The sequence below is a fragment of the Cetorhinus maximus genome, unplaced genomic scaffold (genome assembly GCF_964194155.1).
Source record: "Cetorhinus maximus unplaced genomic scaffold, sCetMax3.hap1.1 HAP1_SCAFFOLD_899, whole genome shotgun sequence".
Classification (NCBI taxonomy): domain Eukaryota; kingdom Metazoa; phylum Chordata; class Chondrichthyes; order Lamniformes; family Cetorhinidae; genus Cetorhinus; species Cetorhinus maximus.
Window position 1 is genome coordinate 81,842 of NW_027596841.1, and position 13,678 is coordinate 95,519.

General features: G+C 42.7%; 1 protein-coding gene across 3 annotated transcripts in view; it reads right to left on the reverse strand.

The window, feature by feature from the left end:
* LOC144675042 (CREB3 regulatory factor-like) overlaps window positions 1-13,678 on the reverse strand; it is a 51,196-nt gene that overhangs the window by 11,576 nt on the left and 25,942 nt on the right. For 2 of the 3 annotated variants that reach the window (XM_078536105.1, XM_078536106.1), the window contains 3 exons: window positions 12,796-12,985; window positions 10,318-10,391; window positions 7,552-7,674 (listed from right to left, as the gene is read on the reverse strand). In XM_078536105.1, the coding sequence (XP_078392231.1) occupies window positions 7,552-7,674; window positions 10,318-10,391; window positions 12,796-12,985 (387 nt within the window). The remainder of the gene's footprint in view (window positions 1-7,551; window positions 7,675-10,317; window positions 10,392-12,795; window positions 12,986-13,678) is intronic. The other variant, XR_013574737.1, reaches the window with a different exon arrangement.

Genomic DNA, 13,678 nt, shown 5'->3' on the forward strand with positions numbered 1-13,678 from the left:
TCCAGCCACGAGGCTTCGTGCATTGTACCCCGGCACCCAGCGGGGTGGGGCTGGAGGCAGCTGGCCCAACATCAACACTGACAAGTGAGACATTAATGGATAAAGATCTTGGAAATATGCGCATCAGCAGGCTGAGCAGGAGACAGGCATTTTACAGACATCAACTCAAGTAGTGAACGCGCGTGTAAACCTCACGCACGATCGCACAACTTAATGCTTCAGATTACTTTCTGATTGACCCACCCAAAGGGTCCAATCAGGGCAGAGGATTTCAATCTGTCACAAGCACAGAAGGCAGGCACAACAACAAGTCTGCATTTATGTGACGCCTTCACAAATAAAGACATCCCAAGTTGCTTCATAGGAGTGATGATCAAACAAAATTTGACACTGAGCCACATAAGGAGATATTCAGTCAGGTGACCAAAAGCTTGTAAAAGTAGTAGGATTTAAGGAGCTTTTTTAGAGAGAAGTAGAGAGGCAGAGTGTTGGTGTTTTTGGGAGGAATTGGAGAGCTTAAGGCCTCAGCAGCTGAAGTCATGGCCATCAACAGAAGCACTGAAATTCAGGGATGCACAAGAGGCCAGAATTGGAGGGGCACAGGAATCATGGGTCAGTCTACCCTGTGCCCTCTCCATCCCATCAGTCGGATTAGATGCAAACTCTCCACCATAAGCCCTCCACTTTGCGAGACATCTTACACGGACCAGCAGGCTTCCTGTCCACTACTTTCAGATGTTCCTTCAAAATTCTCCCCTAAAAAGTGTCTTCCTTCCAAGACCCCTGCCACCCCTCCGTGTTCAAACTGCCTCTCTCACATACCCTTTTTATGAAGTCCCTTTGTTGCAACAAGGTGATCCGCTGGCCTTTGAGTACAGGACTACAGGAACCAATCAGATCAGAGAAAGAGGAAGGGAGAGAGGGATCGAGAGCATGGGGGCGGAAGAGAGCACGTGCAAGCCAGAGAGAGAAAGAAAACAGGGAGAGACAGAAGGCAAAAGAATAGTGAAAATAAAGAAAGGGTGGATCAACAAAAAAAACCCGGCCAAGTTTTCAAAGTGTTAATCTACTGGTGTAATTAATATTTTCCTCATGCTGCGGAATGTTGGCTGTGAAGTCTTGTGTGGGTTTTGGAAAAAAAAAACTGATCCAAATCGGGAAACTGTAGGGACCAGCAGCCAAAAGACGTATCTCGTTAATCAATGACATCACCGCCGACCACTGCCAAAAAACCCGGGCCTTCTTAACAACATATGTCAAGTCCAAGAAATAAGCATGCCCCCTGGGCAAGGTCAAGGAACATGCAGGGCTGAACGCTGGTTCCCGGTTGCTTGCGTGCACACAGCAGTTATCTGATGGGCTGAAGGGTACAATGCTTCTAGTATGAATCATATCTGTCTGACACTGTGAAATAAGCTCATTGATCTTCCTGAGATAGCAGCTGCCCGGCAGAAGATTTAGATGACACCACTTGTATTCACTATGGAAATTAACATTCACGACATTGACTCTTGCCTCAAACTCACACCTTTCCCCAACTTCAGAAGCCCCTTCCCTTCCTCAGTCTCCCCTTCCACTTGCAATCTCTAGTTTACTAAAACCCATCCCCAGCCTCCATAGTTATTGCTCCTAGATTTATTTTGGCCTTCTTTCCTAGTCTTTCTAACCTTGGCTGTATTCTTGACCTTGTGTTTCTCAATAGATTGAATTAAAAGTTAAACACAATCCTGTCCACCTTGTGTTTTTTTTAAATGGGGGTTGGTGGCGGGGGGGGAGTGGGAGAGATGCAGAGGAGGGCATCATAGGGAGGAGATTTCAGTGCAACAATTTTTACAAAGTGTTAACAGCACAGTAACAAACTGGTCCATGGCTGGTGTTTATGCTCCACTCAAGTCTCCTTCCACCCCAGCAACATTCTTTTCTTCTATTCTTTTCTCCCTCGTGTGTTTATCTAGCATCCTCTTAAATGCTATTCACTTCAACTGCCCCCTGTCATACACGAGTTTCACATTCTAACCACTGAAACTAGTTTTATTAGTACAAACTTAAGGAACAACCACCCATTTTTGTAACATGTAAACCAAGGCATGATAAGGTAAGGCTCTAAGAATGGGACTTTAATAACTTCAATATCCCAGACCCTGGGTCAGGCTCCGGCTATTGGAAAAGCACCAAAAAAAGTGGAAAGGGAAGATTTATCTTGCAGAACAACGGGAAGGGCTGAGAGGGACTTGAACGAAGGGAGTGACAGTAAAGGAAACAAAATTGGAGAGAGGCATAGGGAAACCGGGGATGTACGTGGAGAAAGCAAGTGACTCAGAACAAACAAAGGTAGGCACTCAAGTCAGAAACAAAGCGCAGGACTAGCAGAGGAGGGTCAAAGATTTAACTATCAAGGATGCAGCAGCACAAATGGAAGTCATTTTGGAACAGGAAACGTTAACTCTGTTTCTTGCTCCAGAGATGCTGCCGGACCGACTGAGATTTTCCAGCACTTGGTTATTCCATTTCAGATTTCCAGCATCCACTGTTTTTTTTGCTATTTTTTAATAAACCCACAAATGGAAGAATGGGTCACACGTAGACAAAAGGAAAGCAGAGGCTCGAGCACAAGGCAACAGGGAAACAGGGGTAATCATGAGCAGTGCACAGCAGAACCAAGAAGGTCAAGTCTAAGTAGGCCTTGCCTCGTGTGGATACTAACATTGAGGTGTGCTGTGCTGCAAGCAACAGCATCATGATCAGACAACTCAGAACCGGAGAAGGGATGTGGAAGAATCTTTACCAAAAGCTGGTTAAATCCTTTACGATTTCAGAATGCCACTGGAATTTAGCAGGTTAAGAAAGCAGCTTGTATAAACTTGACTTGCATTCCTTCTCGGGGATGGGCAGTAAATGCTGGCCAAGCCAGCGCCGCCCACATCCCGGGAAAGAATAATTTTTTTTTAAAATCCAGTAATTATGGAAGTTTGAGGGGTGATTGAATCGAGGTGTTTAAGATGCTAAAAAGATTCAATAGGGCGGATATGGAGAAACTATTTCCTGGTGGAAATAGGGGGCAAGCAAATCAAGAACAAAGGGGCATAATCTTAAAATTAGTGCTAAGTTATTCAGGAGTGAAATCAGGAAACGCCTCCTCATACAAGGGTAGTAAAAATCTAGAGCACAATGCCGCAAGAGGACTGAGGACGCTGAGACAATTAGAGATTTCAAGACTGAGATAGATTTTTGTTGTTAAGTAAGGGTATTAAACAATATGCAGCTAAGACAAGGAAACGTGAATTAAGGACAGATTAACTATGACCTAATTGAATGGCGGAGCAGGCACAAGGGGATGAATTGCCTTCCTCTCATTCCTCTGTTTATTGTTATAAAAGGCATAGTGACTAGCTGGTGTGTCCAGAGACAGAAATGGGGTTAGAATCCTGGATGAGCTCTGAATACCTGCTTCAATGTAAAACGCAGCAATTCCCTACGTCCGAGTCCAGGATTCTCCAAATACTCCAGAGAATTTTGCTGTGGAATTGGCTGTGTATGATAGAGGTACCAGCAATTTCATTTGCTTAGAAAGACAATCTGGCTAATGAAGATAGTACACAAAATATGCAGCAGGGCAGTCTGGGAGTTTGAAGAATTCCAAATGGCCAATCTAGGATCGAATCACACGAACATACGAATTAGGAACAGGAGTAGGCCACTCGGCCCTTCGAGCCTGCTCCACCATTCAATAAGGTCATGGCTGCTGACTGTAACCTTCCGCCTACCCCCAGTAACCTTTCATTGTTAATCAAGAATCTATCTACCTCTGCCTGAAAACATTCAAAGACTCTGCTTCTACTGCTTTTTGAGGAAGGGAGTTACAAAGACTCACTACCCTCATCTCCGTCTTAAATGGGCAACTCCTTATTTTTAAACGGTAACCTCTCGTTCTAGATTCTCCCACGAGGAAACAGCCTCTCCCACCGACCCTATTAAGACCCCTCAGGATCTTAAAGGTTTCAATCAAGTCGCCTCTTACTCTTCTAAACTCCAGCAGATACAAACCTAACCTGTCCAACCTTTCCTCATCAGATAACCCGTCCATTCCTGGTATTAGTTTAGTAAACCTTCTCTGAACTGCTTCTAATGCATTTACATCCTTCTTAGATAAGGAGACCAATATTGTATACAGTACTCCAGATGTGGTCTCACCAGTGTCCTGTACAGCTGAAGCATAACCTCCCTACTTTTATAGTCAATTCCCCTCACAATAAAACAAATCTTTTTTTTTAAAAAAAGAGACTGATTTAACTCCACAGCTGTTGGAGTTACGAAAGTTCTGATGATTCTAAGTCTGGCTTATAGCTTATAGAGAATAATTCAGAGGTTTGAAGTATCTTATATAATGAATCAAGTATAACATCTAAATATGGCAATTAATCATGTGTAACCTTAAGCAGCTAGTGTAAATCTCTGCTGGTGTAATAAATTGATCAATAACTCTACGTAACTGCTGACCGCAAGTTTCACCTCATGAACTACAGGTAGAAAATCAAGAACTACATCATAAGAGTACAAAGTGCATCTGGTATTTCGATTTAAACTGTCTAAATTAGCAGGTTACTTATTGCAGATTACTTTTCCCCAGTGGAGTTAGTTTGAGTAGTTATTACAAAATATATTGTGGTCACTCAGGGGGGCTACAAGTCCAAGGGTCTCCCAAAGAAACACTAGTTCTCGTCTGCAATTCTCTTAATTGTTCACTGCCCTTGAAAAGATCAAGCTGTCACAGCAACAGTGCTTGTGATTGGCCTGGGGGGTGTGAGGGGGCGGGCAGAGAGCAACCAATCATTGCAAACCTATGGAGAAACTGCCCTAGCAACAGAAAATGCCTTTTAATTGAGTGCAGAATGTTCCTGGAGTAATTAGCTTTTAACTGACCTCAGTGTTGCTGTAATTAGAGTTTGTGCCCCAGACCATGTGAATAGTACGTGTGCATACGATAAGGATGGGAATACATTGGAGAAGTTGCAGTAAGAATTTACAAGAAGGGTTCCGGTGATTAAGGACTTCAGTTACATGGATAGATTGGCGACGCTGTTCTCCTTAGGGAAAAGGAGGCGGAGAGAAAATTTGAGATAGGCGTTCAGAATCATGAGGGCTTTGGACAGACTAGATAGGGAAAAGCTATTCCCAGTGGCAGAAGGGTCCAGAACCAAAGGACACTGATTTAAGGTGACTGGCAAAAGACAAAAACTTCTTTTAAATGCAGCTGGTGATCCAGGTCTGGAATGCACTGCCTGTGAGTGTGGTGGAGGCAGATTCGTTTGTGGCTTTCAAAAGGAAGTTGGATAATTATCTGAAGAGAGAGAAAAAAATATATTGCAGGACTACAGAGAAAAGACAAAAGGAGAGGGACCAGCTGAGAGCTGCATAGATACAATGGGCCAAATGGCTTCCTTCGTGCTGTAACTTTTCTATGGCATGGCTGTAATAATTCCATCCTTCTGGAGCAGCATCAACAACAATCGGGAGCAACCCACATTTACCATGAATGTCTGAATTTTACAGCACCTTTCATTTTGGAACAGCTCAAAAGTGAATCACACAATTAACTAGAATACTGAGTAACCAACAAAACAGTTGCTATGAATGACTGATTAAAAGGCAGCTTGTACTAGCTTCATATCAGAGATCTATCATATCAATGACTTCCTTCAGTCATTATCCACCTGAGTGTGGGAAGTTCACTTTACGCAATAATTGCAAGGTTGATACAACTACATATTGAATTCTCAGCCTGAGGGATCAATGCAACCTCAAGTCAGACAAGAGTCTTGCATAAATAGATATCCAATGCTCAGAAATGCTGCAAATATAAAGCTAGACACGATACATTTATCAAATCCAATTTTTAACAGAATAAACCATGAATATTAAACAGATACAAAAGCAAAATACTGCAGATGCTAGAGATCTGACATAAAAAACAAAGTGCTGAAAAAAACTCAGCAGGTCTGGCAGCATCTGTGGAGAGAGAAACAGGGTAAACGTTTCGAGTCCAATATGACTTATTCAGAACATTGAACAAATATTAAGTAAGCCAAATATTTCCAGCATTTTCTGTTTTTATATATTATTGAGGAAGCCCTAGCAGTTCAGCAATGGCGCACATTACAGAACAGGTACAAACCACAAATGTCCCAAAGCCAAGAGAGCATTCAGCAATATTGAATGATTTCCCCTTCAGTTCACTGTTTTGAGAACTGGTATCTCCACTACTGAACAGAACATTTTTTTTTAATTCATTGATGGGAAGTGGGCGTTCCTGGCTGGGCCAGCATTTATTGCCCAACCCTAGTTGCCCTCGAGAAGGTGGTGGTGAGCTGCCTTCATGAACCACTGCAGTCTACGTGGTATAGGTACACCCACAGTGCCTTTAGTGAGGGAGTTCCAGGATTTTGACCCAGCAACAGTGAAGGAACCAGTCAGGTTGGTGAGCGGCTTGGAGGGGAACTTGCAGCTGGTGGTGCTCCCCTGTGTCTACTGTCCTTGTCCATCTAGGTGGGAGTGGTCATCGGTTTGGAAGGCACTGTCTGAAGAGGCTTGGCGAGTTCTCCTTGCATAATTCTGCTTCTGTATTCAAATCCAGAGCTACTATAGGTCTTAGTCCAATGGGCTCTAAGAATTTGCGCTACAAATTTGTGCTTCCTCTGCTTTTATCCCCCCAAGTAATTGGATGGTAATGTAGAAAAGATTGAATGTTTTTTTTCTATCCCTTGCAAATCCAATGTCAACATTCATGAGGTATAAGGGATGCAAGTTGCAGGGTAAATGAGTGAGGTAGCCTAGTTACTCTAGCACAGCAGTTACTGAACTAGTAATCCAGAGTTTTGGACTAATGATCTGGACCAAGTCCAATTCTCATTACGATAGCTGGGCAATTTAAATTCAATTAATCTGGAATAAAAAGCTAGCATCAGTAATGACCATAAGGACCCAACTGGTGTACTAAACTCCTTTAGGAAAAGAGGCTCATTATCCTTACCCAGCCTATACATGGCTTCAGCACTACAGCAATCTGCTTTACTGCCTTCCAAAATGGCCTAGCAAGCCACCACAAACTGCTACAAAGAACTATAATCCACATGGACTGCGGCATTTCAAGACAGCAACTCACCATCATCTTCTCAAGGACAATTAGAGATGGATTTTAAATGCCAGCCTTGCCAGCGATGTCCACATTCCCATGAATAATTTTTTATAAGTCTGCCTATTCTGGTACAGTGATACAACTCACCCTCCAAGACAACACTTATAATGTTATGATGTTTCCACATCTCAACATAATGACAGAAAGTTACCAATAAATTGCCAAATACACAGCATTGCAAATTCCTACCCAACTGAAACCAGATTACACTTGTCAAAGCTCACTACAGGGCTTTACGGAGAGAATGCCCCTATTAATACAGCCCAGGATATTAAAATTTTGGCCAAGTTTCAAACTAGATTTCATGGGTGTCCCTACTAAACGCTCCCTCAAAGTCAAAAGCTTGGTCTAGTCCTTACCGATTGTGTCTTTCATTAGTTTATCCAGTTTTTCAGTCATGCTCTCTTCTTCGGACCCATCGCTGCTCTCCACTCGCTGCATAATCTGCCGCTTGATTGCGACAATAACTTTAAGTAAGTTATCTTGTGACAAAAGAAACAAGAATTAACAAAAAAAAATCGTTTGCATTTTCCATATGATCTTATCTCATCTGACAGAAAACATCTCCAAAAATTGTTTAAGATACAACAAATTAATTTGCTGATCTAAGCAAACATGGCCACCAATTTCCACATAGCAAGATTCTCCAAAAGGCCATGGGGTGAGGCAAGTCTATTATTTGGCCAATGTTGGCCAAGACACCAAGAAAAATCTCTGTTCCTCTTCAAATGCTGCCCTAAGATCGGAAGCATTCGTCTAAACAGACAGGTCATAAACTTAACTCAAAGATTGCAACGTCAACAATGCAGCACTCGCTCAGTACTGCACTGCAGCGTCAACCTGTATTATGTGCTCAAGTCTTGGGAGTGAAGCTTGAACCCACAGCCCAAGATGACAACCAAATGACCCAAGCTGATACCTCACAGAATCAGAGAATTTTAACGGCATAGGCCCATCGTGTCTGTACTGGCTCTCCAAATGAGCATTATAGCTTAGTGACATTGCCCTGCCTTTTCTCTGTACCTCTGCACGTTGTTTCTATTCAAATAATCACCTAATGCCCTCTTGAATGCTTCGATTGAACCTGCCTCCACCACAGTTCCAGATAGTGCATTCAAGACCTGAACCACTCACTGTGTGAAAAAGCTTTTCCTCACATCACATTTGCTTCTTTTGCAAATCACTTTAAATCTGTGCCCTCTCGTTCTTGATCTGTTTATGAGCAGGAAAAGCTTCTTCCTATCTACTCTGTCCAGTCCCTTCATGACTTTGAACATCTCTATTAAATCTCCTCTTAGCCTGCTTCTCTCCAAGGAGAACAGTCCCAACTCCTCCAATCTAACCTCATAGCTGAAGTTTCTCTTACCCTGGAACCATTCTCGTAAACCTCTTCTGCACTCTCTTCAATGTGTTCACATCCTTCCTATAATGTGGTGCCCAGAACTGTACACAATATTCCAGCTGAGGCCTAATGAGTGTCTTATATAAATTCAGCATAACCTCCCTGCTCTTGTACTCTATGCCCCTATTAATAAAGCCCAGGATGCTATATGCTTTATTAACTGCTCTCTCTGCCTGTCCTACCACCTTCAATGATCTATGCACATATATACCAGGCCTTTCTGCTCCTGCAACCCCTTCGAAATTTCACCCCTTATTTTATATTGTCTGTCCACGTTCATGATATAAATAACCAGGCAGAGGGTTTGTTGATTAAACTAACTGATGACGACTGAAAGACTACAGGATTACATGGGTTGGCTGGCAGAATGGGCAGATAGATAGAAGATACAATTTAGTAAAGTATCATCTTTGGTAAAACATTGTGAAAGCAAGAATAGGGAAAGAATGTCGAGATTTTAAGAGCGCAGGACAAAGGGACTTTGGGTTGTAGAAACGTAGATTATCAAAAGGCGGTAATGCAAGTAGGTGGTTATAAAGGAAGGAAAACTGAATCCTCAGGGTTTTTATCTAGGGGCATTGGATACAACCACCATTTGTACACGAGCTTAATTATGCCACAGTTGATATATTGTGATAAGTTCTGGGCACCTCATTATTCAAAAGGCATTAAAGAGAACTTAAAAGTGCTCTATAAATTAATTGGTAGCAGAGTTCAGGGGTCACTTTAATGAAGAGACTTGAACAATTGTCTCTCTTTTTTCTTATTAGAGCCAAAAAGAGCTTCAAAATTGTGAAGATACACAGTGAGAGCTGCTTTCACGAGTTAATTAGATGGCAACCAGAGAGCACAAATTTAAAGTAATAGGAATTAATGGGGAGGCCGGATAAAAGCCGAGGATGGTTAGGACATGGATCCTCAACTGCAAACAGATATCACCTCTCAAAACCAAGAGAACCACCAAATGACTAATTTATTTTCTAGAAATTCTAACAATTCTGTTCCAAAAGGTGGATTTTAGAACCTTTTTTCTCTATTTATTTCATCTTGCTGTGCAAAAAGAAGCAAAGGCCAAGGTATTGATGATTGAATTGGAAGGCTTATCAAGGAAGGAGGGAAAGAGCATTTATACATTATCACATCCTCAGAATGTCCGCAAACCTTATTTAAGCCTGTAAATTGTTTATGGAGGGTTATGGGGAAAATGAGGCAGCCAAACTTTGCAAAGAAAGGCCTCACAAACAGCAACTTAAAAATAACCACGATGGAAGGTAAATTTAGTTGCTGTGAATGAAAAAAAACTTCCAGTTAATGCAGAGTGTGCACTGCACACAAGTCTCACAGAGTCTGACCTGATACAGGAAGCAGTGGGGTTGTGGGGGCAGTCGGCAGATGTAATGAGAAATGTGCACATTTATCAAACATCAGGCACTATTTTGCTGCCCAGAGACTGGTCTTTGCCAGGTCCAACTGCTCAATTCCCTGTATTTTTCCAGCTCCGGCACAGTGCCACCTCTCAGAGCCAGGCCAGGAACCCAGGGCGGTAGAGACAGGGGGCTGGCCCTCAGGCTTGAGAACTGTATCTCCCACAGGACCCAAGGTGGATGGAGGGGGAACGGGGCAGACCCCACAAATGTTCCTGCTTCAAAAGGACATTCCCCCCACCACACGCTACAATTCTTAATCCAGCTCTGGTTGGCAGTGCAGAGGTGGATATACTTACCATGCTCAGTGTTCAGACCCCACAGCTTGATTTTGTTGGCCTCGTGTTGTGCTTTCTTCTTAAGTCTGCAGGCCCTAATCACACACACATACACACACAAAGAGAAAACAATGGGTAACAGGGGAGAGAGCACATGATGCAAAACCACGTTTAGATCCTGACCTCCGAGAATGACTACATTAGGGGTCATTAGGAAATACTTCAATCATAATTATGCACGACTTAGAAAAAAAGAGCTCAAACAGAGCAATTCACCCTGTGAGTGAAGTTGTACATTGTTTTAATATTTGCAATTAAAATAGATTCATGTAGTAGTGTATGCAAGATAGAGATATGAGTATATAATATAGTATAAATTAGAGATTCAAGAGCATAATATATAGCATGAAACATAAAATAGAAACTAGATTATTTGATATCATAATTAGATACTAGAGCATATGATTATAGTATATAATTTAGAGATACTAAGTAAATTCAGCAATTCTACACTTGTAGCAGGGAAGCCATGCTTGAAGGAAAGTGTAAAAGCACAATACTGCAGATGCTGGAAATCTGAAACAAAAACAGAAAATGCTGGAAAAACTCAGCAGGTCTAACAGCATCTGTGGAGGAAAAGAGAAGAGTTAATGTTTCGAGTCCGTATGACTTGGCTCTGAAGAAGAAATGTTAGCTCTGTCTCTCTCTACACAGACGCTGTTTGACCTGCTGAGTTTTTCCAGCATTTTCTGTTTTTGTTGCAGGAAAGCGTGTTGGATATCATAAGTTAACAAGTGACAGGCAGCAACCCCTCACATAGCAGCTCACAGGCAGCCACAGGAGCAGAGCTTGGGATTGTTTTTTTACTGCCCATTACAACAATATTGGATCTTGAGGGTCCCATTGCCAATGTTTTGTGAATTTCCATAGGCATGTGGATTGGTGTCCATCTTTCTCACTTGCTGTGCCTCAGGCACTTGGGGAGGATTGATGTGCCAGCCAAGAGCAAGAGCCAGGCTTGCGAACTTTTCCTCTGGCTCAACTTCATTAAGCATGCTCCTCGGTGGAGTCGACTTCTTTATTTAGAGTTTCCACCTATGTCACCTGGGCCGGAAGATCCATTGGTCACCAGCTCAGTAGGTACTACCATCAGGCCTGGTTAGGAGGAAGCCCAAGAGCCAGCTAACATCTGCCAATGGGGAAGGCCTGGGGACAGTGAGCTGGATCTGGCTCTAATTGTTTGCTGGAAGCTCTGGATTCCACAAGGCACCCTTAAAAATCTTTTACCATGACTAGAAAATGGCACCATCATGATCAAACATCTCCAGCACTCCACTGCTGAATAAGCAACCCATGTGCGCAGCAGAACTGGGGCATGGCAACTCTTCAGATTACTTTCAGTTTTCCCCTTTTCGTTTGCTGGAGCCAGAAACAATGGACTCCCATTCAGCATGATTCACTAAGATCTCTCCCCCATTATATCTGCGCTGCTTACACCTGCACCAAGGAATTATAGGCTGCATTACTCTGGAAATTTAACTTAGTCTCTTTCTGGGTCTTCGGGCTGTTTTTTGATTCAACAGGAAGCACTTGATCAAATAATGGCCTCCAAATCACCATCACCTTCTCAAGGTAACGAAAAAGGGGGTGATCAATGTGACTTTGCCAACTGCACTCATGTCCAAATAATTTTTTTTTTTAAACTTGGGGAGATACAAGGAAGGAAGGCGATGGTGTCAATGCCCTCGCTGTATCTCCCCCCCAGGGTATATGGGAGGGGTATTGATTCTAGTTACTGCCAGATGGGGAGACAATGTTCTGTGGTATTCAGAGGCAAACTGCTTTCTTGTAGCTGCAGATTTTAAAAAAGTAGTACAATTATTTCTGCCCTTTCCAATGTTCCTGTTGACAGAAAGAAAGAAAGAAAGAAAGAAAGATCTGCATTTATGTAACGCTTTTCATGACCACCAGGCAACTCAAAGCACTTTACAGTCAAGGAGGTAATTTATGAAGTGTAGTCACCGTTGTAAATCAGGCAATGTGGCAACTAGTTTGCACACAGCAAGTTACCATGAACTGTAATCTGATAGCGACCAGATAATCTGTTTTTGTGACGTTGATTGAGGGTTAATATTGGCCGGGACACCAGGGATATCTCCCCTACTCTTCATGTCTGTCTAGAAAGAAAGAAGTAAAGACTTAAATTTCCAGAGTGCTTTTCACAACCTGAGGGTGTCCCAAAGTGCTTTAAAGCCGCTAGTTTAGATTTTCGGGATGTAATGCAGGAACTGAGGGTACATCTCAAGAACAGTGTTTCCATCTCTTCCTTTCCATTCTTGATGGAAATGTTAAACAGGCCCATTTGGAAGGACAGGAGCGACTGCAGCATTTTTGAAAAAAACATTACAAGCCACTTTGTGGGACTGTGACGTGTACACCTGAAACATGATTCAATCTACTCGATGCCACTCAGCTAATTTGCTTGCTGATTTTATTTACCTAGAAGCCAGTTTATTTTTCTCCTTTCTGGACCGTGGTCTGGCGTTCACTGGTAGCTCGTTCACTGGTGTCAGGTCGTCAATTACCTTGTTGAGCTTTTTCAGTTCGTCCCCAATGTGGAGCAGCTTTCTCGGGTTTGGCGTCAAGTCGTCGACGTCCGTGCGGCGGGATTTTTTCGCCATTCTCCGTCCTGGATCGCAGGGATAAAAGACTACATGGGAAAGTGGAACTCTTAACAATAACCCTACAGCCTGCCAAGGAAATGGTCTTGCCTCGGGTACCTTTCCTGCTGCTGGGACTACAGAATGGAAATTCAAAAGGTCGTTTGTTACCCTGATAACAAGATTAAATCACAACGGAAACGCATTTTGCGTCATATGTTTCAAACTGTTCACTCAGCAATGGGGATGGCCATGCTAACAAGCGAAGCCTCAGTAACCTCTCTCTCCTTTCTCATCAATTTTCTCCTCCCTGAAGGCATCTCCTCCTTGGCGTAATTCCTTTGGCATCGTTTGCAAACCTGAAATTTGACAAGTTGGCCACTGTTCATGCATGATTCTTGGCCTTGAGGGCAACAATTTTGCCCAACCTTGTCCTAAACTGATGTCTCTACTCCTGTGTTGCCAGCAGGATTGTGAAATCCATCCATCACATTTTCCGCTCCCTGGATAACTCGATGACTCCAGTACAAACTAGTGCACAGAGCGAAATCAGATCGCTCAACGCAGACTAGCTGTTGAATCTTTTTTATTTTTCATTTGAAGAAAGGCTGAAAACAAGATTAAAGCCAGATTTTTAAAAAATATATAAGCACAGCTTCTCTCGCTCCAGGAGAAGGAGAAAGGGAAAGAGAAGGAGGCAAAGGAAGAGGAAATGCTGATTA